The following is a 24,475-nucleotide window of genomic DNA, read 5'->3' as shown; positions in this document are numbered from 1 at the left end:
CAGTGATCAGAATCAGACCTCATTGTATAGCTTGATTTCGAGTATACTCCAGGATATTTGATAACTTAGCCCCCTTGAAACTCCTAATCAGAATCATCCCAAACATCCGAACTTAAATCTTTTACAATGAAGTTCAACCTAAGAATCGTACAGTACTGAACGAGCCAGCTTCGCTGTTCAGACGGCCCCCAGGTATCCCAGAAAGGCTCGAGTCTGTTATTCAGCGCTCTGATTTTAGCCGAAGTGAGTGAGCGCAGGAGCCCCATCTGCTGAGCTCTCTCACGGCCTGGATCCTTATAATCTTCCAACCTTTGGTACATATCTCGATAATTCTTGATAATCAACCAATACAAGCCCTTGATCATAGAAACATCCCAGTAAAATTGCTGGTCCACATGACGCAAAAGCTTTTTGAAAATGACATCGCAATGTGGCCGCAGGTTGTGAGCTGCTACTTGTAACGCATAAGCAGCTGCAGTTTCATCGCCCTCAGTGTCCTGGGAGACTCGGATCCGCCCCGCCATGGGATCACAGTGTTGACAGAACCAATCAATACCAGCTGGCTCGTCTCCTCTTGCGCCAACTACCAGAGCTGTCTCGCCGGTGTCTCGGTCGAAGTCTGTCCGACACCCTGGCTGGGTATACGAGTGATCCAGAAGCCAGTCAAGGATTCGTGGACCTTCGGGGTTTTCGATTGCCCGGTGCCAGATGGTTCGAGAGGTGGGATGGAGTTCGATGGGATTGATTCCAACACCATCATATTGAATTGATTTTGGGTCGAGTTTGTCATTGTCGGGGTCGAAGTCTTCGTCCCGGATGATCGGATCACCGTATTCTGCATCGCGGTTCCACTCCTCGCCGGACTCGTATTCGGGGTCATTCTCGTTGGGCAGATACATTGGAAGTGTATTTCTGGAGAGCTTGGTGATATTGAATCCTTTCGACAGGAGCCGTTCGGCCATTTCGGCAGTGATGAAGCTGCACAGCTCAAGCTTGAGGCCATCATCGTTCCACACAGATAGAGGATAGCCGGCATCCTCTAGAAACTCAACGACTCCTCTAAAGACATCATTGTCATGCATCAAAGCGACATGGTGCGGAATGGACATCCCATCGATAGACGTGGGAAAATGCCGAGGATCCAAGTCTCCTTTCAGCAAAATAGCGAGAATAAACAGTACACATTCGCCATCTCGGCCCTCAATAGCTGCATGAAGGAAGCTCCTCCCATTTTGGTCGTAGTTCCTGAAATCGACTAACCCAAGATTCCCGAGAAGTGAGAGACAGCTTGTACATTGACATTCCTTCACGAATTCATACGCATAGTTAAACCCAGCACCACCTCGGCTGGCTTTGTAAGCCGCAATCTCATCTCTGCATTGATATGCGGGTTTGAAACTGTAGTAGTGCATCCATGGCTTGAAAACCTGTTCAAGTGTACTCTGAGCCGGTTCGGATCTCAACCATGTTTTCACATGGTCTCGGTGCATAGGCGATGCCTCAGCAAATTCATGCAGAGCATGAAGGTCCTCGGGGGTCGGAAGTTTTGTATCAACATGCAGCAGCATAGGGAGAACCAGAAGCAACAAGTTGTCAGGCATGGTCGTAAGATCCATGGAATGGGCTATTCCCTGTAAGAAGTCGTGGCTAACGTCATCGGTATCATTTGAACTGAGACTTGACAGGAGATCTGTTGGAGCAGTTCCAGATCCGGTGAAATTGTCCTCGTTGTCTTTGAATTCGCGCATTCGTCGGGCAACCAAATTGGCAAGTATGAGCGATGTGGCGGAATGCTCATCAGATACAACTTGGATCATTCCACCGACGTCGCTTACAAGATCATATTCATCGTCGTTCATTTCAAACGATCGTAGAGACATCGTGAATGGGTTGACATATAAAGGAAAGCTGTGGGCGTAAATGACTTGCCTCGAGGGTCCTAAATAGGCAGATGGTCACCTCTCAATGTTATATTTTCACATCCTATTCCCGGCTTTCGACTCGAGAGGACGCCACTTCACTGCTTTTGCCTAATAATAGATTCGTATCAAAGACCCCCGGACGCAATGGTAACGGTTCTCAGAGTTTGCCTGATCACGCCTCGAATCCCTTCAAAGAAAATGAGAATAAAGAAGTGAAATCGAAAGGATTTCGGTGGTTTGAACGTGAAACCCTCAAGCATAGTTGAGTTGTCTGAACAAAGAAGAGTTTTCGGGACATGGAGACCTTTGAGATTATGTTAAGCCATTTCCCCTTCTTTGATGGATTCTTTGAATCTTCCTTTTCGTTGTCGGTCGTGGTCATGATTCTTCTTGCCAACGTAGTGGTCAGCTAATATCGCAAACTATGGAGACACCGAGAATTTAGTTATGAATGAGAGTCTGTTATATGGACTGTATCCTCTTTTTTATTATCTGTGCATTGAGGTTTTGAATATTCCATAGAATATAGGACGGAAGTATCTTCCCTCCACGGCACTGTATGTAGAAAATTTCTGGAGGAGTCTTTCCATCTCATCCAGCTCTTTTAGTTGAACTACCTAAGATCTCGGTGCTGTTCTCTGTATCTTGTCTTCCTAACATGATTTAGATATCCTATTAACAATGGGAAGCCGCGTATGTATTAAAAAATATGAAACTTCACTACTCCTCTAACAATGAAGCTTCTCCCAAAGGGAGTCAATCTTCTGCACAACCTCCACTGGCAAAGGCCCTTTGGAGATATTCTCCATGTTCTGAACAATCTGAGATATTCTGCTTGCACCTAGGATCACACCATCGCCCCCTTGCAAGATAGAATGATAGTATATCCACCGCAGACAAGCCTGAGAGCCAGAGATCTGGAGTGGCTCAATGGTATCTTGAAGACTGTTGATAGCAGCATGCATCTCCGGCTTGTCGTATATGCCATTATACGCTTTAAATGCTGTATTTTCCGGTGCAAACCGAGTACCTTCAACATCGCCGCGGGTCATTCGGCCTGTTAGAAAGCCACCGGCAAGAGGGCTGCAGTTGATAATATTCTGATTAGATAGGATACGAGCAGTAGATAAGTAGTCACATACCTATAGGCATGGAATGCAATCCCATGCCGGCGAAGGAGTGGGAAAAGCTTCTCACACTCTCGGCTGAGGAGATTGTAGAGACCTTGATAGACGCTCGGCTTGACATAGCCTTGTCCTTCACAGACGGCGACGAAATCTGCGACCATCTCAGATGGGAAATTTGATAACCCAAACTTGCTTCGAGTCAAAAGTAATTCTGGGCCGTTGGATGGAATATAGATACCCTTTCAAAACAGCCATCCAGGTACTGCCTGTTGATCTCAGCGGCCTGTTCGGCAATCGGAGTGCTGGGATCAGGACGGTGGAAGTAGAGAACGTCGACCTTTTTAGTCTTAAGCTGGCCGAGGCTTTCCTCCAGGGACTTTCTGATTGCAGGGGCTGTGTGCGTCCCTGAGCCATCGCCGGAAGAACTCCCCGGGCTAATCTTAGTATCGATAGTGAACCCTTGCTCTAAAGCGCGGACTTCTCCTAGCAAATTCTCAGAGCGACCAGGGTTTCCGGGTGGGTATCGGGCTGCAGTATCAATATGATCAATCTGCAGTACTTTGAGCTGATCGAGGAGTTCTTGGACTTGTTCTGGAGTGGTGAAAGTGTTTCCTATCATGGCGCCACCGAATAGGGTGTTGGGTATAGACATGGTAGGAGTCATGTTCTTTATTGATGGGGAAATGATGTAGCTAGGTATGTCTTTAAAGTTGATGGCCAGGATCAGGTTATATACGCCCCGGTGGTCCTACTCGGTACTTCCAATGTCAACGCGGAGCGGACCTAGTGCACATCGGGCCGGATATGAGAGCATCCGTAGACGGCTTTCCGGAGCGGGCCCACTGCACATCGGAGCGAGTTTAATGATTATGTAATAATCAGGGGCGTGCTTTTACTCAGTGAGTAAAAAGCGGCAAGGGGTGAGCACTAAAACGGAAAAAGAAAGCCAAGATTTGCCAGACATTATCCTGTCTATATGCAGCGAATATCCAAAAATGCGGCGACGTCCACCGTAAATCGTGAAATATACAAAAAAAAGGCCAATGTAATGTTATCGTACAAGGCGGATCATGGCAAAAGAAAAGAAATGTCGTCACAGACGAGAGGATATCTAGCCAAAAGCAGCAAAAGAAAATGAATCAAAATGGGCATGCTCTACCGCCGCAATCGAAAGCACCCAGAAAACGCTTTACAGCTTCATGCCGAACATGCCGTGGACACGCAAACTCTGGCGCATACTCAGATCAAGCATAATCTCCTCACTACCACCGGGGATAGCATAGGCACGCACATCACGGTACAGTCTCTCGATCTTACCGCCCTGGCCGCCGCGGCTGTAACTCAGACCACCAAAGATCTGACTAGCCTCGCGAGCGCAGAACTCAAAGCATTGCGTAGACTGCGCCTTCAATCCAGCAATGGCACCGCCGAGCTTAAGCATAGCCTCGGTATCCTCCATGGACTGGCACTGGAAGATGATGTTCTCGAGCCAGTTGTAGGTGGCCTCGATCTGGCGGGCCATATTGGCGAGTTTCATGCGAATAACCGGGTGGTCGATGAGACGCTTGCCGAAGGTCTTGCGCTTGTGCGCGAACTTCATGGACTCCTCGTAGCAGACACGCGAGAAGCGCACGCATTGAATCACGATGCCGATGCGCTCGTGGTTGAAGTTGGTCATGATAACCTTGAAGCCCTGGTTCTCCTTGCCGATCAGGTTCTCCACGGGCACCTTGACGTCCTCGAAGGTGACGTAAGTCGTGCCACTGGACCACACACCCTGGCAGTCCATGCGGCGGGTGCTGACGCCGCCGGCTGAGCGCTCGATGAGCAGCACGCTGAGGCCGTTCATGCCGTCTTTGCCGGTGCGCACGGCGGTCGTGAAGTAATCAGAGTAGATACCGTTGGTGATCCACTTCTTCTCGCCGTTGACGATGTAGTGCTTACCATCTTCGGTGAGCTTAGCCTCGCAACCCAAGTTTGCGACGTCACTGCCCGCATCGGGCTCGGTAATGGCGAGGCAGATACGCTTCTCGCCGGCCAAGATACCCGGAAGGATTCGGTCGACCAGCGGCTTCTTGCCGAACTTGACCAATGGCGGGCAGCCAATTCCGAAGCCACCGATCAGGCTCCACACCAGACCACCGCTGCCGGCACGCGACAGCTCGTCGGTCAACAGCATCTCGTGGAACAAATCCCACCGGTCTGGTGACACAGACTTCACGCGGTATGGGGTGTGCTTCTCGGGGAAGTGGACACCCAGCAGTCCGGCCAGGTAGCCACGCTCACCCATCTGCTTGTAAATGTGGGCGGGCACTTCCTTGGCCTCGTCCCATTCGGTCACATATGGCTCGATCTCGGACTCGACCCACTGGCGGACCTCGTCTCGCAGTGCGGCGTGGGACTCGTTAAAGTAGGGGGATGCATACTGTGAGCGACATATAAATTAGCTTCTGTGCAACCGTAAAACTCAGAAACCTGTGGCAGATAGTAAAAGCAAAACTTACACCCTGGTACCATGAGGGATCGGCGAAGGGGATCAACTCTCCGTAAGGGTCCTGGGGCTCGCCGGTGGCAGGCGGTGTCACGGAGGACGAAGAGGCGGTGGGCTTCGGCTCGGCAGCCTTTTTCGGGGCTGGCGCTGGTGCCGGGGGTGCCGGTGCCGCCTTCTTCGTATCCAACGAACCGATCAGCAGTTGACCCTTATACTTCTTCAAAATTCCGTCGTTGTGGTACTTCCAGAACTGTTTTGAAGCGTCCTTTCCGGCAACTCGCTGGAGAACTAGACACACACTGTCAATATGGATTTATCGGACGTAGCAGATGCTCTGGGACCAACGTACTCTTCTTTCCACCTGTTCAAAAAAAAAAAACCGTTAGCATGTGATTCCCATGCATTTGCACGCATGACTTCACTTACCAGGGTGCTCATCTTGGAACTTGGAAACATCATAGACATCTTCGTCGATGATGATCCAGGGACTGTCGCCCTTGCTATGCGACGCGACGTCCTCCTTGCTAAATGTCTTTGCCATGGTGGCGATGGGAGTGGAGGAGAGGGATGAGGGGGAAAAGGCGCACAACAAAGATTTATATTAAGGTCGAGGAATAGTAGTTTGGGGAGAAAGAAGAAAATTTCAAGTCCGGGGAATCTGGGGAATATATGAGTTATGGGGCAACGAACAATTTCCGCTAAGTTCGGGCGATATTCCAAGTATGGACATCAAGATGCACCAAAAGGGGCCTCGGAGCATCACAGTACCAGTTCACATGCTCCCACACGTAGTACAACATAGATCTGACCTTACGTTGTAGCAGCGCTTCATTGGCTGATGATCATCTCGGTCATCGCCGTTGACAGACAGGTTATTGGCTTGTGCTGCGTCATAATAGCAGTGCCGAGGCATAACAGTCCTCTGTGGCCAGGTGCGGTGGATTGCTGAGTCAGACACAGTTCGGGGTAGGGCCGAAACTGGCATGTGAACATGTGAAGATGAGTATCGGCCGGATTGCGATTGGAGTATTCCATGTTGCTACAATTCTGCGAATATATAGATATCTCGACACAGCTATAAACAATTTCACTCTTATATAGAAGAATACAAAGTAGTCACTTTGTACAATTGAGTCTGGTTCGTGGTTTCGTCACTATGTTGTATGTACCTCTGGCATGTGCAAGTTCTACTCCAGAAAACCCTTGCTTCAAGCCGGTCTAACCGGCGTGTTCAAATTAAGGCAACCGTGCTGTAGTCTTTTGACCGAGTGCATAGAATACAAGAATACAGGGTAATTTAAAAGTAACATAGGAAGTTTCATATCAATCACAGTGACGGAAAGCTATACTAGCCCCCAAATAGATCACGTCGGCGTAGACAGCCTGATTAGTCTAGTAATACATCCAGCATCAAGATTCTATGCCGCAACAACACTCTACTGCTCTTCACCATCAGACTCGTACGTGAAATCGTCAGGGACAGGTGCGTCCTCTACGCCTTCTTCGTCCTCATCCACCGCCGTCAGAACACCCGCACCAGCCGCAGCACCTGAGGTGGCAGCGGATACAGCAGCCCGAGCATCGGCCCGTTGAGGGGTCTGCAGAGCAGCGGTTCCGATGGCGGCCTGCAGGCGGTCCTGGAGGGTTTCGGTCGGAGGAGGCGGTTGGCGAGCCTCTTTGCTGGCCTTCAACTCAAAAACCTCGCGAGGCTCGTCGGGCTGCTTGTCGAGAACAACGACAACACCGCCAGTGGGCTGCAGTTTTGTTAGCATTAAATTCATTGGGATAAATGTGAATGAACGTACCCTCTTGACCGGCTCGTACCGCGGATCGGGGAAAGTGAGGTACTTGAGCTGAGCTGGAAGTACCCTTGACAGGTTGTCCAACTCGTACCCCACCTTCTCCCGCTCTGCCTTCTTCTTCTGCACCTCGGCAGCAACCTTCTCTGTCTCCTTGCCTTCTTCGTCCTCCTTAGTAACATCGTCCGTGTCCATTGCGTCAAGCTGATCAGTAGCCTTGGGTGTTGTGGGCGCTTGGTCAATGTCCATGCTCTCGCGGCGGGCTTGCTTCTCCCGACGCTGCGCGCGACGCTTGGCCTGGGCAGTGGTAGAAAGAACAGCCGTCTTGACCTTCTCGGGGGCCTCCTCGGTCTTCACCTGTTGCTCAGGGGGGTAGTCGAATAGACTGGGGCGGGTGTTGCTGTGGAACTTGAAGTGTGGGACTTCGAGCTTGTGGTCGACACCGATCACGGATGTTGGGGTGAAGCTAAGCGACAAGAAGTGTGTGAGAGGGAACCAGTACCAGTATTGGACGAAGACTGCAACACCGACGATGCCGGGCATGTTGAGATTACCCGTCTGCGTCTGCAAACTAATAGTGCAGTTTCGGCCACCGGCATCAATGATACCGAGAGCAATGGCACAACCGAACTTAGCCATAGCATCCTCGTGACGGTCACCAAGCATCTTCATCATGGCCTTGCGGAGGCTGGTAACACGGGGGTTCATGGCCTCGTTCTGCTGGACGAGAACCATGGCAAGAGAGATCAAAGCACCTTGACGAACAAAGTCGGTCGAATCCTTGAGCATAGGCTCCAGGAGGTCGATGGCTTCGTCCAAGCCGGTTCCGGCGCAGGAGATACCGAGCGCCATGGCAGCACCGTATCGGACGTGAGGGTTGTATGACTCGGAAAGCAGCTCGACCATGCGAGGGACACTCTGGTGCTTGCGGAACAAAATGAATCCCAAGCTGAGCACGGCAACTCGGCGCACATCGTCGTTGACATCACTTACAGCGACGTGCAGAAGCTTGCGGACTGCCTTGTTGCTGCCAGTGCCGCAGTAAGCCAGGGCAATGGTCATGATACCACCGTAGCGCAGAGTTGGGTCGGGGTCACCGAGGAGACCGTTGATGAGTTCGTCCGCAGCTTCTTGGCGTCCGAACATGATCAAAGCCATACCCATAGCAAGACCACGAACGATCTTCTCGTGCTGCGTGTCGTGTGCGTACTGGATCATGTCCTCAAGAGCCTTCATGTTACCGGTGCCAAGCATGATGAGACCCATAGCGAGACCGACGGCCTCACCATTGAGAGCGGAATCAGTGTAAAGAACGCTGCGCAAGTCTTCGTAAATGCCTTCGTCGCCTGTCGCCATACCCGCAACACCAAGACCAAGAGCACCACCGTGCTGAACCACCTCTTCCGTGGCCTTCTTGAAGTGGTCGCGAATAATATCAACTGCCATGCCACCGTGGTTGGCGTAGATGAGACCGAAGGCGTAGAGGGAACCACCTTGGCTGTAGACAGATCCTGAGCCTCCAACTCCAGCGATGTGTTCGCGGGGCAGGTAAGGCTGGAGGAGCTTCTGACCCTGGCTGAGGTTGCCGCGGTGGATACAGCCCAATGCAGCAGTAGCTGTGAATTTGGACCAATTCACGGCCTTGCCGAGCCACTCTAGGTTGTCACGGAAGAACTTATCGTGGGTGGTTCCCGCATGCATGAACGCATTTGAAAGTGTCACGGCAGTGTGGAAAATAGAATTGCGAGCCTCAAGGCTGTCACGAATCTTGTTCAGAATCGCGATGTCAGCCTTGTTGTTCCGGTATAAGAATTCCAGATTCAACTGGATTGTCTTGATTCCATCCAGAATTAAGAGTATGTTCTTGAATGCAGTCACAGCATCCTCTGGCAGATCTGAATGTTTATCCGAGGGCCGGGAAGAGCTTCCCTGGTCTTCGAGTAATGCGTCAGACTCTCTTGGCTCGTTGTCCTCTTCATTGTTCTCCTTCTCCGCCTCGTCTTCGGGAACAAGCTCAGCAATCTCTTGTCGAACCTTCTGAAGGAACTCTTGGGTGCTGTTGTCGTAAAGGTCGAAGGAGATTTGATAAGCAACGGCGAGGGATCGCGCATCTCCCTTCTCAACCAGCTGACGGAGAATAGCGGAGGCCATCGAGTGTTCATTAAGGTAGACAACGCATTTGGCGATCGAGAAGAAGTCGGGTGCCGGGATTTCATTAAGAAGTTCCAAAATTAGTTTGAGGATCTAGAAAATTAAGCCTTGGTTAGCCGACTCAGGCAAATGGTGTAGAAATCTTTGGGGAACACAAACCTCGCTGCGGAAGGCTCGTTCTTGGACAATGCCCATGCAGATGTCCAGGACATATTCCATGAGCTCCTCGCTGCCACGGGAGTCGCCCTCCTCCTGCTTCTCGTCGCTACTGGCGCGGAGGATGGCCATGCGGAGTACATCCAAGTTCTTTGCCTCGATGGCGATTCCAATGACCTGACGGTATCGCTTTTGTCGGAAGCAGGCTTCAAACAATCGCTCAATAACGGTCTGCAGTTGACCCTGGACACCGCGCTTCAACACAAGGGAGTTTTCCTCGTGCTGAACGCTAGTGTCATCGCCACCAGGGTGTGCGGCGTCCACGCCGGGAACCTCCGCGCGAGAAAGCAAGGATTTCGAGGGCAGTGCGGATTTGGAGAAAGGTGTGATAGGAGAAGTGAGGCTGGCGGATGTGCTGGTAGCACCGTCGCCCGATGCTGGGAATGCAGTGTTCAGATTGGCTGGTTGGTCACCCGCGGTAGGCCGTTGGGCGGCAGATAGAGAGACGAAGGTATCAACGCATTTCGCTATGGGGAAACATGTTAGTATCAAAGAGAGCCAATACTGCGGATCTTCTTCAACATACCGATAATGGTCTCCTCATACTCGCCGCCGTTTTCCAACTTGAACAGCTTTCCAGCACCCAGAGCAAGAACCATGCTCTCGTTATATTCCTGCAGATGATAATATACCTTCGATGCGACTAGTGCCGCAAGGCCGCGTTCCGGAAATGATTCATCTTCGTAGAGAGCCTCACTACATGGATAGTCAGCAGGGGCCTAGTAGCCGGTCGGACTCGGGAGAAATGACGCAACAATCGAGATGAAGCTCATTCTCACAAGTCTAATCAAAAGAAACTTACATTTCAGGAACAGAGTTAACAACCTCTGTCCAGAGATGATCGATCTGAGAATCTAATGTCTTCAAAGCAAAGACCTTGAGCTCTGGGTCAGGCTCGGAGAGGAAGCCAACCAAACCGGCGGCCGATACGAGTCCGACCATCTTTATTGAGGAGCAATTCGCGTCACAATTTGCTGGACGGAATTTGAGGAGTGATAGGTGTTTTGTTGCTGTTGTGATGAAGCAACGTCAATCGGGAGAGAGCTTGAAACAGCGAGTCAGCCCCAGCGCAGAACAAGGTGTCAAGGGGGAATCAGTCACCCCAAATGATGAGAATATGACAAGAAAGACAAAAGTTGATTAAATGAAAGAGACGAAATGGATGAAGTGCACGTACGAATGGAAGCTGGGAGCAGTTGTCAGAAGCTTTGCTGGCGCGAGAGCAACGTCAACGCCTGAGCGGAGCTGACTGTACATGAAGGATCACGTGAATGGCGCTCGGTCAGCTGCGAGCGGCCCCAGTCCGCGGTAAACAGCTCACCATCACCAGGCAAATGGATTATTTCTTTCTGATCCGGTGATGATTTCAAGAGTTGATCAGATCTTCTACCAAAACTACTAAATAGTCTTCCTACCCAGGGCTACCGCGACAAAGCTCCAACTCTTCCTCCTGTTGAATCTGGGTCATCCACGCTCCTTTCTCTGTCATGTCGACGCTTCTTCAACAATCCTTTCGTGGTAAGAAGCTACCACCAGTGCCGGCTGGAGCTTCTATGTACCACCATGACCCTCTTTTATATGTTGAACGTCAGACAAAACACATACAACGCAATCTCCAAGTCCTAATCGATGCTCAAAGCGAAGGCCTTCTATCTGTTCTCGCTGGGCCTCAGGGAAATGATATCTCCACCGGAATTTTGACTCCAACATTATCATCTAATGCGAGTCGATCACAGTCCCCTTCCACGGTGCCTCCCAGGCAGCCCGCGCCCAAGAAAATCGGGCTTCGGGCTGCCCGAGAAGGCATATTTCAATCAATATATGATCTACTGAAGTTACGAGAAGAAGAACGAGAGATTCTCACATCTCAGACCAACGAAAGGGACAACGCGCTGCATGATATCCAAAGCTTCCTCTCGAGAAGAAATGGTCTAGAAGACGCTATTACTACTATACATGGAGATGAGGAGAGCCGACGTTCAAAGCAACTAGAAGAAGAGGCTCGGAACCTCGAGACTGACATTCATGAATTGGAGACCAGGCTGTATGAGATGAAAGCGAAACATCGACATCTTGTGAGCGAGATATCACACATCAACAACTCTGTCGAGGCGAAGCTTTCTTCTTATACTGAATCTTTGTCTTTACTCGACTCCGACATCCAAAACTACCTCCGTGACCCTCCTATTCAACCGTTATCCCAAAGCTCAAGCGAATCCACCTTTCACTCTTTGAATCCCAAGCGTCGCACACTTGACATGGCCCAGGAGCATTGGAACACCGAACAGGTCGGGTTGCACAGTAGGCAACAGAAAGTGGATGCGGAAATACTGGCACTGGAAGAAGGAGGCGGAGTATGGAAACAAGCGGTATCCGATGTCACTGGCTTTGAGAAGCGCTTACAAGCCAACATGCGACATTATGTTGAGATGACCACGTCAACGACCGAGTCAGAGGAATCCACACTGACAGGTTACAAAGACGGGCTCGTGAGGAGTATTCTGGATGACTTGGAGAGAACCATTCACCGGATCGAATCACATCTGGAGCTCGCCGAGGATAAGGACTGGAAGCTATTAGTTTGCTGCATTGCAGCTGAGCTAGAGGCCCTGCGAGAAGCAAGGGGCTTGCTTCTTCCCGCCTTTGGCCTCGCGGTGGATGAAGATGATGCACCCCTGGACTCTACTTCTCCTAAAGATTCTCCTCTGATAGACCACAACTTTGAGGAGGGCCATGAGGACTCCCGTGCGGGTCAGCTGGAAAATGACAACCCAGAACCTCCAGCCGATCTGCTCAAGGATGCAGATCATCATTCTGATGCCAGGTCGGAGGATGATGATGAGCCAGATCCGTCATGGCTGACCTGATCAGTGCCTTTCGCACATATTTAAATGAATAAAAACCCATATCTGCACGATCTACATAGCATCTTCTAGCCAAGTGGTAATTTCATCTTTTCGTCCGATAAATGTATTTCTTGGTAAATTCGATCACTGTCTCGCTATATACCCATATATTTCGCACACTTGGCTCTAGAGGTGATGTTCGGATTTTGTCTAGTAGTTGGTCTCCTCCACTTATTGGGCGGACCACAGAAACCTGGCCGCACCCTCCTCATCCGGTATTCCTATTAACAGCGAACTGTAAGAGATGCATTTCAAAGAAAAGAAATATGAAATAAATTAGATTCAGCCATGGATCTTCCATCAGCAACCTTCTCTTTTTTCCTCCCATCTGTTTACGATGGCAACAAGCTCGAATGCCGCATTTATCTCCCGCCCACGCTCCAAAATATACAATCACCAACAACCTGGCCCAACCGCGGTGCCATTGTCGCGCATCCATACGCAACTCTAGGAGGATGCTACGATGATCCAGTCGTCAGTTTCATCGGCAGTGAGCTTCTACAAGCCGGCTGTATCGTGGGGACATTCAACTTTCGGTATAATCATCCATTGCTAACACTCCGCCATGACCAAGTTGCTAACGGGTGATATATAGTGGAGCTGGTGACTCTGAAGGACGAACAAGCTGGACTGCAAAGCCCGAGCTTGGTGATTATGTGTCGTTCTACGGATTCATGCTGCAATATTTGCACTTCCTTAAGCTCGCATTGGCCCCGAGGGAGCAAATAGACTCCCCAAAGCCTCACAAAGCCACCGACGGAGTTAAAAATAGCCCAGATATCTGTCTCATCCTTGGTGGCTATTCATATGGGTCTTTGATTGCCTCACATGTACCGACCCTCGATACTATGCTGGACCTATTTCAATCGGTGCCAACGACAACCTCTACAAACAAAGCGACACCCATACACGAGATTAGGAGCACAGCAAAACGGATAGCTACATTGTCCCTGGAACAACTTCAAATGACTCACAGTCTGGCCGACGCCTCAGACCTCCGTGCATTGACGACATCCGTCTCCTATCTCCTCGTGTCTCCGCTATTGCCGCCGATTAGCCAATTCCTAACTGTTTTCTCGATCTTATCACTAAACGTGAAAACGGAGATCCCAAAAGGTCCCCACATCCCCTGCCCGCGTCCAGCAGACCAGCAGAGCACGCACCACACCCTGGCGCTGTTTGGGGACCAGGATACCTTCACATCTGTTGGGAAACTGGAGAGGTGGTCAGATGAGATGGTGCACATACCACGCAGTCAGTTCCAGTTTCGGATAATTAATGGTGCAGGCCACTTCTGGCGCGAGAATGGGGTCGAGGTGCGGGCAAGACATGCGCTGAAGGAATGGCTCTGTCAGATATGATAATCTTCTGCTTTTGGTTATTTGGCCGTCCAATCATATTCAATACTGCCCATGTACGCATGCATTGTAGCTACACATTTCGAAGAATGACATATAGAGGCAAAACTCAGCCCTGGAGGGCTCACATGTCGCTTGCATGTGAAGAGGACCCCGGCCCGGTCTCCACGGGGTCGATGCCCAATTATTAAAGTGCGTCATATTCCAATGATTGCCAAAAAAAGAAAATTAGCCATCTTCATTGGAGAGAAATTGAGAAAACAGCGAAAAACTGTGAGAAATCTCTCAGTGTATTCTGTAGGCAAATATTATATGCTTCCCCACTGTCCGAGATGGGGTAGATGATCGTGGGGTGAGATCATGGGGAAAAACATGTCTTCTGACATTGTCGGCTACAGAAGACAGAATAGGCCGAAATATTATAAATGGAATATCTCCTGGAGTAATACATTAATGTAATAGAGTGATAGTGAAATGGTCATAAAAAGAAACGAAAGTGGTCAGCCCCAAGGGCCTGAAGAAACTGGCTACCATTGGCCCTCGTGACGTTTGTTAGGTCACCGCCAAACTTGAATCTGGGGATTCTCTACTTCTTCAACTCATTTACTTGTTCGTTTTTATTATACTAGTTTCATTAACTTAACAGACCTCCGCATTTCAGACCCCGGCTGGATGGCTTGCTTCCCCAATGCACAGGCCTGCCATGTCGGTGTTGGGCGACCCCACAATAGTTCAGTGCCATCAAGGGCGCAAACACTCCCAAGAACACCCATTACCCCAACCCTTACCTCCGCGGCCGCTCCGGAAAGCGATCTCTATCCCAGCAGTATCGTCGCTTGTGAAGGATTCGTGGAATTGGGCCGGTGATACTCTGCACACCTACCGTGATGGTCTCTCCAAAGAACAGCGGAAACAAAGGGCGGACAACGAGGACCGCAAACAAGTCCTATACCTGAAAATAAAGAATGTAAGTACATGCAGTGTACCTGAAACAGGATATCGCATCTGCAAAGTGACCATTTCTAACCTTTAGGCTGCAGGCTGTGTCGTACGAGGAATGGCGAAGTTGCGCCAGTGAACTGGATGAACTAGAGGACAATAACGCCTGGAAGCAGACGCTCGAGTGCACCGAATATGATCCTCGCTTGGTACAGGATCGTTTGCGACAGTTGGAAGAGGCTCGTATCAGCTGTGATGTAAGCCGGATGCTGTTTCTGGTGCGCACTGCGCTGAGTCGGGACCTGGCGCATATGAGCAATGCCTCTCTATATCGCCATTCACATATCGGTACCAAGGATTTGATAGATAGGTATATCACCACGGCTTTGGAGACCATTGCCACGCTGGTGGACCTGTCGGTGCATGATCGCTGCGACGGGCTGGAGCTGAAGTATATCTTGGACCAGCTGCTGGCAGCTAGACAGGCATTTGGTCGCAGTGCGCTCCTCTTCTCCGGCGGTGCCACTTTTGGCATGACCCATATCGGGGTTCTAAAGGCCCTCTATGAGGCAAACATGATCCCTCGAATTATCTCAGGTGCCTCTGCTGGTAGTATTGTGTGCGCGGTCTTTTGCACGCGCACAGATGAAGAGCTGCCGGCGCTTTTGGATACCTACGTACATGGGGATTTTGACGTCTTCAATGAGAAGGGCCAAGAGGAAAATATCCTACAGAAGATGACTCGTTTTTTGAAGTTTGGATCATTTTTTGACATATCCCACTTGGCGAAGACGATCAGGAACTGGCTGGGAGATATGACCTTTCAGGAAGCATATAACCGCACCCGCAGAATCCTGAACATCTGTGTGTCAAGTGCCGGCATGTATGAGCTTCCACGTCTGTTGAACTATATTTCCGCGCCCAATGTGTTGATCTGGTCTGCTGTGTAAGTTCCCACTTTTCCATCCTCTTGACCGATTGCTAACGTCTCTCAAGGGCGGTATCATGTTCTGTTCCCTTTGTCTTCAGGCCATTCACGTTGATGGCCAAAGATCCATTGACAGGAGAACCGGTCCCGTGGAATGATCTTCACAAACAGTATATCGATGGCTCTGTCGATGGAGACCTGCCCATGACACGGTTATCAGAGATGTTTAACGTGAATCATTTCATTGTCTCTCAGGTGAACCCCCATGTGGTGCCATTCCTTCCAAAGGAAACAGGTCCACAGGATGAGACAAACGACAGCCCTTCATTCATCCCTCGATGGATGAACACGATGACACACCTTGCCAAAGATGAGGTTCTATATCGAATGAACGTCCTGTCGGAACTTGGAGTCTTCCCAACATCAATGACCAAGTTTGCCTCTATCGTGAACCAGAAATATCATGGAGACATCAACATATACCCGGAACTCATTTCCTCCAACTTCCCACGGCTCTTGGAAAATCCGACAACAGAGTTCATGCTTTCAGCATGCCTAAGTGGCGAGCGGGCGACATGGCCAAGACTAAGCCGTATTCGAAACCACTGCGCCATCGAGCTGGCACTCGATAATGCAATTCAAAATATGCGGGCCCGGGTAGCTTTCAGTCCGAGCCAGGTTGATCTACGCATGCCAAACCGCAGCCGTCACTCGATTGACTCGGGAGACAGCAGTGCAAGGGGGCGTTATCGCGACAGGCGAAGAGGATCCCACAGCCACGAGCTGGAAAAGAGACACTCGGGCGGACAGTCACGGCATCGGCCAGACCGGGAACTGAGAAAGGCACGAAGCACTGTTTCACTGGAGAACCCAACTCTCTCGCAGTCGAGTGAGTCAGTCCTCATGTCAACCCAAACAAGGACCCACCGCCGTACATCTTCAGTATCATTTACCAACGGAGCGATATTCGACATCGGGTCAAGCAGCGACGACGAGCTCGAACGATCATACACGCTTCGTCCCAAACTCGCAGGGCACCGAGCGTCTTCGGAGTCATCCTCATTTGGTGGAGCACTTGGGAGCCATTGGCCCCGTAGCCCCGTCCGGTCCCGACGATCCTCATTCTCTTCTGGCGCGGGCTTCACCCCTTCCGCTACGGCTCGTCGCAGTTCCCCAAAGCAGGCTTATGCGCCGTCGGCTCGCGATCTCTCGGCCCACCATCTACTCAGCATGACTCCAACGCCAACAATCCATCCGAGCTCGCCTGACTCCCTAACGCGTAAACAGCGGCCTTGAAGAATATGCGATCAATTGTGTATCGTACTCCGTTCCACGCTTCTTCAGGAGTCACGGGCCACAAACTCCCGGTTCTTTGACACATACAAGCCCGCCCCTTCAATCAAACTAATTTCGTGGCCCGTACGATATAGGCCACTAAAACAGGCTTTTTGATCCTTGTTCCGTGTTAAGTTTGTGATTCTGTACGCCTGCAGCCTAAGCATACATTGCATCTCTCTGGCTCGGTTATGTTTCCTCTCTTTGACTGTGATTGTACGGATTGCTGGCATTTATAAAGGGGGGGTTTTGTCTATGCAACCCGACATCCTTATACTAGACCACCTCTTGGGTATCCCTCTTTGTGTTTCGGTTTTCAGCATATCGAATCCAGCGGATTCGCGGGGTTTGCTTCTTTCCTTTCCGTTTCGTTTTTGCTATCTACAACATATGACATGCATACGGCGGTTTCCTGTATATAGCGGGTAAATGTTCACCGTGGGGTGTTGAATTCCCACATGAGATGGAGTTTGGGTTTAGACCTTCAAGCGGCTAGCCAAGTTTAAGTTCCATAAGGATATATTATTCTACACTCAAGGGTTGATACAAGGCTCCACCGTCAGCGCTAATGGCCCTGAAACTACCGTAAGCTGTTTTCCAGCACAAGTCCCGAGAACATGCCGCTGAGTGAGCTTATCAGCCCCGAAGAAATGCTTGGCGTCCTCGTACAGCCAACTAGAAAGAAGATAGTGGAGATCAGAGGCAAATCAATATCAGGAAACAATCGGCAGTTTCGCAGATTCGGATGATGGGTCATGGATACACGCGTTTTACGTGTCCATGCAATCCATGGATGTAGTAACATAATATATGTGGTACATCGATATGCCGATATATTGAAGCTAATCACGAAACAGGTCCATAATTTGCCGTGATGTCCTTCTTACAGGTGTTTTAAGGGAAAAGTGGAAGTGTCCAACTACCAATGTCGATCCTATGTCACGGGTCCACTGTGGGCCATCTGGACCTTCACCCCCAAGGCTGACGACGACTCGGTCATGAAGTGGTGTTCCAGGCCATCTCCAAGGTTGTGGCCTCTCTCTATGTTCTAGATCTTCTGTAGAAACAGACCATGCTTTCTGTATTCCAGTGGAACACATCACAGCTCAACCATGGGGGAACTATCATCGAGTCGTTCTGAGCGCGTGTCCATTGCGGATCCAAAATCAGCCTAAATGTTCCCAACCAGAAAATATTGGAACAAATTTTATTCCACCTCGCCGATCAGTCAATGACCATTGGTCCTCGGTTATCAATCAGTTTCTCTCCCAACTTTTTCTAGCCACCTTGAGTCCACCCTCGTCCGTGGACAACCAGCACATTCTGACACAGGCTGTGTATCAGCCTCCTTGACACGCACGGTGTGGCGAAAGTCATACACATGAAACGGATGACCAGCCATTCTGTTACGGACAAAGTGAAAAAATGAGGGATGAGCACATCATCTCTAACATGATGTGCTACGGCCCCCCAAAAGGGGCAACTTACGCCAGGCGCCCTGAAGCCGAGTGAGAACCAGTTTCGCTCTTGTCCGTACCAAGTTGCGAGCCTATTTACTAGAAAGGATTCGAAGGAAGCATTTGATACGGTTAGATCATCCCGACAATCATCGAACTGCTTTTTATGCTATGCTGCACGCGGAAGATGATCGTCGCACTATTGTTTGGTACCTGGATGTGGCGTCTGTAGCCCAATCGTACCGTCGATACTTGCCTTGTCGAACGTATCGGAACCACTTTTTCCTTTTACGTGTTGGCTGGCCAGCGAAGGATTCAAGGAAAATACCTCAGCCCAAAGCTATATGCCTTTGCCCGTCCACAGGTGCTGTGTGCCTGGTCCCTGACCCTAAGGTCTCTCAAGTTAAGATCGACACGCCTACCTTTACCGCTTAAGGTATTGTCGTCCGGCCAGTCCACCTTCCGGCCTACCCAGCCTCTGATGAGGCAACGATACTGAAGTCATGGCGCGATCACGGAATCCACTTCGGCCTCGGAGGTCCCAGATCAACAATCTTGATAAATCGGCAGCCTTTTAAACCCGTCTTCGGCCCTTCTTTCTCCAAACCATAAGATCTGTCTTTGATATACCACCCATATATCAAGTCTGATTTTCGTCCAAATTTCTCCATTCTTTTCTTGATATATCTTCCAATTAATCTATACCAATCACAATGAAGTACACCGGCATCGCTGCTATGGGATTGATGGGCTGTGCCCTCGCCCTGCCCCAGGGTCCCCCTCCTTTCGCTGGAGCCCCCAGTGACGCGCTCACCTCATCCAGCGCTACCCCCAGCGGCACTCCCACCGGCACTCCCACCGGCACTCCCAGCGGCACCCCCAGCGGCACTCCCACCGGTGTTCCCACTGGCCTCCCCTTCGACAAGCGCCAGTTCCCCGACGGACCTCCCAGCGGCTTCCCTACTCCCACTGGCACTCCTTCCTCGGGATTCCCCACTCCCACAGGCTTCCCCAGCGGCATTCCCAGTGGTTTCCCAACTGAATCCCCCAGTGGCTTCCCCACTGGCTTCCCCGTGCCCACTGGTCTCCCCTTTGACAAGCGTCAGTTCCCCTGGGGACCCGGTCACCAGGGCCCTCCCTTCAACGGCCCTCCTAGCGGACCTTCTAGCAGCTTCCCGACTCCCACCGGCACTCCTTCCTCGGGATTCCCTACTCCCACTGGCTCTCCTTCCTCGGGATTCCCCACTCCCACGGGCTTCCCCAGCGGCTTTGAGAAGCGCCAGTTCCCCACAGACCTCCCCTCCTCCATCCCGAGCGGAATCCTGAGTGCATTCCCCTCCGGTTTCCCCACCGACCTGCCCTTCTCTATTCCCTTCGAGAAGCTCCAGGGGTCTTCCACTGGGCTTCCCGCCCCCACTGGACCTCCTCCTTCAGCCTCCCCTCAGTAAATACTAAGTAGGTGAGCGTCTGAGTGGCACCTCGCCATCTATTACTGCGCTGAAGGAGTCTTGAATTTGTGATACGAATTGACATTTGATGTCGCACACAAGACACCTTTCGCGCTTCGTACATATTGTACAGTGGAGGTGAGGGTATGATGTATTGGGATTGATTGACTCAAGTGCCCAGTACTGTATATTATACAGGATATATGGGTTACGGGTCATTGGATAGATTGGTTCGAATGTTTTTCTTTTGTTAGATTCGGGTCTGCGAGACGATTTATTATTTATGAATTACACGCAGGCTCTTTTGTCAATTTCTAGATTTAAATATATTCTTCCAGATTGGAATACACACTCGTTTGAGCTATCGATATTAGTGTGCAGATCAGAATTATCGTGGTTATCTGTAGATCGCCCTCTTGGCCCCAAAGGCCCCAAGGGGTCAAGTTCATCATGGAATCAGTATACAGCTCCGCGATATCAAGGTCGTTGTTGAATTCACGATAGAAGATTCTATTGCCAAAGAATATGCCTTGTTTTGTGCTGCCAGATCAGAGAAGACGGAGTCACTCTAGTAGCGGAATTGGATGACATCGATAAGGGCCCGTTCCACGGGAGTTGAATGGGCGGACATCTCGTTGGCCTTTCGCGAGGCATGATAGGAGCGCTCTACACAAGCCTTGAGATCTTGCGTGTCAAATCGCTCCCAAGGCTTGTTGTAGTTAGGCCCTAGGGTATAAGTTAGCCCCTAGTAGGCAATAGCACAGGATGGGTTATGGGCAACAGCTTGTTCAAAGCAGTAAGCTGCTTCTGCATGGTTGAAAGCATACGTCCACGTCAAGCCGCGATTGAACCATGTCTGTGAATCGTTGCAGATGGTCGTAATGATCCGTCCAAAATTTCCAAGGTCATAGTATTTGTCCTTGGTCGGTAAGGGAACAAGCTTTTGCGAAGGCGCATAAGATATTTAAAAAGGACATCTAAGACTACTATCGAGCCAGCTAGAAGGTATCGTGCTCAAGGTAAGAGACCGCAAACGCGGCCGATTATTCTTGTTAGGTACTAAATCGGGTTCCCGCTTGGGGAGACTCATACAAAGCTCAGGCAGAGCCGAAATTCTAACATTCTAGGGAAAATTCTATGATTCGCTATAGAGGGGTTTATATACCCAGAAACCCCTGTATAGATAGGGGCTTGCATTTCTCCCCTATAGGCCGTTTGGGCTACAATTTATATCAAGTTCGAGGACAATAAGAAGAGCAGCCATCCAATGAGTCCCCTCCTGAATTTCTTTTGTCAATTATTTGAAGAACTACGATATAGTGGTTCTATATAGTATCACGAAAGCAGTAGAATAGCACACGTGGTGATTATATAAGTTTAACTTCGTCCACGCCGGGTTGGAAGCATTGGATCCATTCTATGTATACCTACATGTAGGATAGATATGATGGGACTTCATAACACTGATTGATATGCGGAAACCTTAATTTGACGACATAAATCGAGGCATATTATGAGACACAATGTATCCCGAATAAATATTTCGGACAACAAGACTGGATTCGGTCAAAAGGAACGAAGCTGGGGTTAGAGAGAGGGCTCCTCCTATCATGTAGTAATTCATGGCTATTTTTGCTTTTGGGTTATTGAAAGGTTACTTAGGCTGCTCAATTCGTAAAAACATTTTTTCTACTAGACTCAGCTACGCAGAAGTTCCGAGCTGCTCAAGAAGGCAAACGACCAAGTGCCACGCAATTTGTTCGCCACTCCATCACCATTACTTAGGAAAATATACCGGCAGATATGGTAGTGATTATAACGCTATATTATACCAAGTTCGCGAGACTTCCATGGTCTCAAGCAAGGTTAGGTTTCGCAAACCTTTCACATCCGTCTCATAACGCATCAGGCCTGCGTCTTTTGGCTGTGCTCGACAAATATCTCATTATTTCCAATCAACTATGAGTGTATCATTTGGGCTAATTAGCGCTAGGCGTACATTGTACGAGAACCAACCTGGCGTTGATTGGCTTGATCGGGGACCTCTCTGTTGTACGTAAAAATACTATCATTTCTGGATAATGCATTTCCCTTAAAGTTAACTTCAAGTCCCTATATTATATGCCCTTCGGCGTTAGTCTACCTGGAATTAGCTAACGCCCGAGGGCATTCTCTCATGTTTGCTCTTTTGTTTGACGTAGACTTGGTCTGCCGTTCGTTCTCGGTCTTGAGCATTTTTTGTTTACGTGCTCTTTTTGTCTCAGTCTCCTTGTCCCAGTTGTGTATACTTTCATTATTTTAGGCCTAGACAGAAAGCAGAGAAGTAGTTTGATACAGTCCCAGGATAAACTCTAGGATTAAGGTTAAAAGTGGGGCACATGTGGGTGTGGGGCCTACAAACGAAAGGCTTGGAAGCAACCTTGGAAGAACCTCAAGTGACCCGGCAACGATGGTACGTAAATACATGGCTCAAATTTTCTTCCTATGTAGATCGGTACAGTATCCGTCTGAATCACTAGTCCCTAACAACCTGAAGGAAAATTGCACTTCTATTGTCGCGGGGTGTCTTAAACCTGCAAATGTCGTCAAAGTAAGGACTATGCCGACTACATTCTCCCAAAAAGTCTATCTATCTCAGCTCTAGAGATGATTCGCAACAAACCACCTAGTCCCAAGTAGAGATGTGATACACACGTGTTTCAGACGCTTGATGAGGTGGGATACCCAAGATCGTCCGTCCAGGTGTCGTCGACCCGTCGTAGCCTCTCGACGTATAACGGTCACTGCGAACGAATTTGACTCCGTTCCCGAAACCGCAGAGACGAACCCAGATGTTGAAGATGATAATTTTATTGGAGGAAAATACAAGGCCCGGCTCGTGGTGAAAATCGGGAAGCAGGAAAAAAGCGAGTGCCTTCGTGTATTGCCTGCCCAGAGTTCGCCGGGTTGAGTTCGACGATCATTTGAGATACTGTGACCCCTTTTATATGTCCCCATTGCCTTAAACAAAGGATCTTTCGGGCCATCCATGTTCTCTTCGCTTCTTGGTGGCCGATTCCATGGCGCATTCACGACGTCAAGTTCGAAGAGGTGAGGGTTCTAGAGTAGGAGGAGCAGAAGTGTACCTAAAAAGAGGGAGTAATATTAGCCTGTCTACTTACACAGAGAATAGAACTGTCACCTGCGTCCCCTCGCCAACGGGATCAACGGGAGGGTAAAGGTCGGCTGTAGTCAAGTCCCCAACAGAGGTCGGTGTCTCGAGCTGCTATGCTGGTTCGCCCCAGTTGATGCTACCTAGGTTGCTATAGGTTCCAAACTGAGTGTTCTTGTTTGCGTATTCAAGATACATACAGTGACACGAGGGCGATTGTGTTCCAGGGCTCTAACATGTACCGTATTGAGTAGTTTGTCATTTTGGCACCGAAACCCACAATTGGGGGCTCGTTATATTGATTCCTGCGCGTTTGTTCGAGACCCCAGGGTATAAATATCCCTACACTTGTTTGTTCCTCTTTGTTCCTTTCTTCCCTTCTACAAATATCCTCTTGGACTTGCATCTAACAATACTCATTTCATCTTCACTTCTTCCATCACATCTTCAACCACAACATCAACAAACAAACAAACCTTGATCATGGCTCCCGCAATCAATAAGTCGGAGGCCAAAGCCAAGGAGCCTGCGTCGGCCAAGGCCAAGGCCAAGCTGAAGATCAAGCTCAATGTCAAGGCCCCCACCAAGGGCGAGACCCGAGTCTCGGAGGAGACCGACGTGAAGGTCCCTAAGACCAGTGACGAGGAGTTTCTCTTGACTCTTCTCAACCCCCTGAAGGTTAGTTACCTGTTACTTGATACCTAACGGCTGGACTGTAGGTTATACTAACCAGACCCCACTACAGGTCGACTACCAGGCTGCAGCCGACACTCTCGGCATCAACACGCCAGCGTGCCGCATGCGATTCATTCGCTTGCAGCAGAAGTACGGGTTCAAGAAGAAGGGCGCCAAGGGCACTCCCCGTAAGAAGACTGCGACCGAGAAGAAGACAGCTCCTGCCAACGAGTCCGATGGCACCGCGGAGGAGACCACTGTCGAGGAGGCCACTGAGAACTGAGCCATTTACACAGGCGTATGGGATGATTTTATGATTCAGAAGATACCAGGGCGGGCAGATATGCAACAAGGGAACAGATTTCTTACTCTCACCTCACAATCCTATCAATCTTGACTCTCAAAGGGTCAGATCTAAATGTAATTTTGTAGCGCCGTAGTTTATTGGTATCCGCGCAGGTGATCCAAACGACGGACACACAGAAACCCCACAGTAGACCCAGGTTCTCCCGGTGGCGCGAGACACTGAACTGAAGCAATATTCACTTGTATTTCAGAGTCTCCTGTCTACA

The 24,475-nt window shown here is 49.9% G+C and overlaps 10 protein-coding genes across 10 annotated transcripts; 5 read left to right on the top strand and 5 right to left on the bottom strand.

The window, feature by feature from the left end:
* Positions 1–83: 83 nt before the first annotated feature.
* On the bottom strand, positions 84–1,880 carry N7471_012500 (uncharacterized protein; the record flags this gene model as incomplete). Its single annotated transcript, XM_057285219.1, has 1 exon — positions 84–1,880. One exon carries the CDS (start codon positions 1,878–1,880, stop codon positions 84–86), a length of 1,797 nt encoding a protein of 598 aa, XP_057131485.1.
* Positions 1,881–2,650: 770 nt separating this feature from the next.
* Positions 2,651–3,713, bottom strand: N7471_012499 (aldo/keto reductase family protein; the record flags this gene model as incomplete). Its single annotated transcript, XM_057285218.1, has 3 exons — positions 2,651–3,005; positions 3,065–3,237; positions 3,288–3,713. 3 exons carry the CDS (start codon positions 3,711–3,713, stop codon positions 2,651–2,653), a joined length of 954 nt encoding a protein of 317 aa, XP_057131484.1.
* Positions 3,714–4,238: 525 nt separating this feature from the next.
* N7471_012498 (putative acyl-CoA dehydrogenase) lies at positions 4,239–6,081 on the bottom strand (the record flags this gene model as incomplete). Its single annotated transcript, XM_057285217.1, has 4 exons — positions 4,239–5,474; positions 5,554–5,828; positions 5,890–5,901; positions 5,967–6,081. 4 exons carry the CDS (start codon positions 6,079–6,081, stop codon positions 4,239–4,241), a joined length of 1,638 nt encoding a protein of 545 aa, XP_057131483.1.
* Positions 6,082–6,976: 895 nt separating this feature from the next.
* On the bottom strand, positions 6,977–10,648 carry N7471_012497 (proteasome regulatory particle base subunit RPN2; the record flags this gene model as incomplete). Its single annotated transcript, XM_057285216.1, has 5 exons — positions 6,977–7,294; positions 7,346–9,583; positions 9,650–10,173; positions 10,233–10,402; positions 10,509–10,648. 5 exons carry the CDS (start codon positions 10,646–10,648, stop codon positions 6,977–6,979), a joined length of 3,390 nt encoding a protein of 1,129 aa, XP_057131482.1.
* A 545-nt stretch (positions 10,649–11,193) lies between these two features.
* Positions 11,194–12,573, top strand: N7471_012496 (uncharacterized protein; the record flags this gene model as incomplete). Its single annotated transcript, XM_057285215.1, has 1 exon — positions 11,194–12,573. One exon carries the CDS (start codon positions 11,194–11,196, stop codon positions 12,571–12,573), a length of 1,380 nt encoding a protein of 459 aa, XP_057131481.1.
* A 327-nt stretch (positions 12,574–12,900) lies between these two features.
* On the top strand, positions 12,901–13,973 carry N7471_012495 (uncharacterized protein; the record flags this gene model as incomplete). The annotated part of the gene is made up of 2 exons (XM_057285214.1): positions 12,901–13,148; positions 13,208–13,973. The coding sequence occupies 2 exons, from the start codon at positions 12,901–12,903 to the stop codon at positions 13,971–13,973; spliced, it is 1,014 nt and encodes a 337-aa protein (XP_057131480.1).
* A 685-nt stretch (positions 13,974–14,658) lies between these two features.
* Positions 14,659–17,133, top strand: N7471_012494 (putative Patatin family phospholipase; the record flags this gene model as incomplete). Its single annotated transcript, XM_057285213.1, has 3 exons — positions 14,659–14,937; positions 15,011–15,855; positions 15,906–17,133. The coding sequence occupies 3 exons, from the start codon at positions 14,659–14,661 to the stop codon at positions 17,131–17,133; spliced, it is 2,352 nt and encodes a 783-aa protein (XP_057131479.1).
* A 2,209-nt stretch (positions 17,134–19,342) lies between these two features.
* Positions 19,343–20,077, top strand: N7471_012493 (uncharacterized protein; the record flags this gene model as incomplete). Its single annotated transcript, XM_057285212.1, has 1 exon — positions 19,343–20,077. The coding sequence occupies one exon, from the start codon at positions 19,343–19,345 to the stop codon at positions 20,075–20,077; it is 735 nt and encodes a 244-aa protein (XP_057131478.1).
* Positions 20,078–20,645: 568 nt separating this feature from the next.
* On the bottom strand, positions 20,646–20,931 carry N7471_012492 (uncharacterized protein; the record flags this gene model as incomplete). Its single annotated transcript, XM_057285211.1, has 2 exons — positions 20,646–20,822; positions 20,905–20,931. 2 exons carry the CDS (start codon positions 20,929–20,931, stop codon positions 20,646–20,648), a joined length of 204 nt encoding a protein of 67 aa, XP_057131477.1.
* Positions 20,932–23,711: 2,780 nt separating this feature from the next.
* On the top strand, positions 23,712–24,186 carry N7471_012491 (uncharacterized protein; the record flags this gene model as incomplete). The annotated part of the gene is made up of 2 exons (XM_057285210.1): positions 23,712–23,906; positions 23,974–24,186. 2 exons carry the CDS (start codon positions 23,712–23,714, stop codon positions 24,184–24,186), a joined length of 408 nt encoding a protein of 135 aa, XP_057131476.1.
* Between the last annotated feature and the right edge of the window lie 289 nt (positions 24,187–24,475).

This window comes from Penicillium samsonianum, assembly GCF_028829775.1.
Source record: "Penicillium samsonianum strain IBT 33392 chromosome Unknown utg000007l_segment0_segment0, whole genome shotgun sequence".
NCBI classification, from domain to species: Eukaryota; Fungi; Ascomycota; class Eurotiomycetes; order Eurotiales; family Aspergillaceae; genus Penicillium; species Penicillium samsonianum.
The sequence above is the reverse complement of the archived record's forward strand: the minus strand, read 5'-3'. Positions and strand labels throughout refer to the sequence as shown.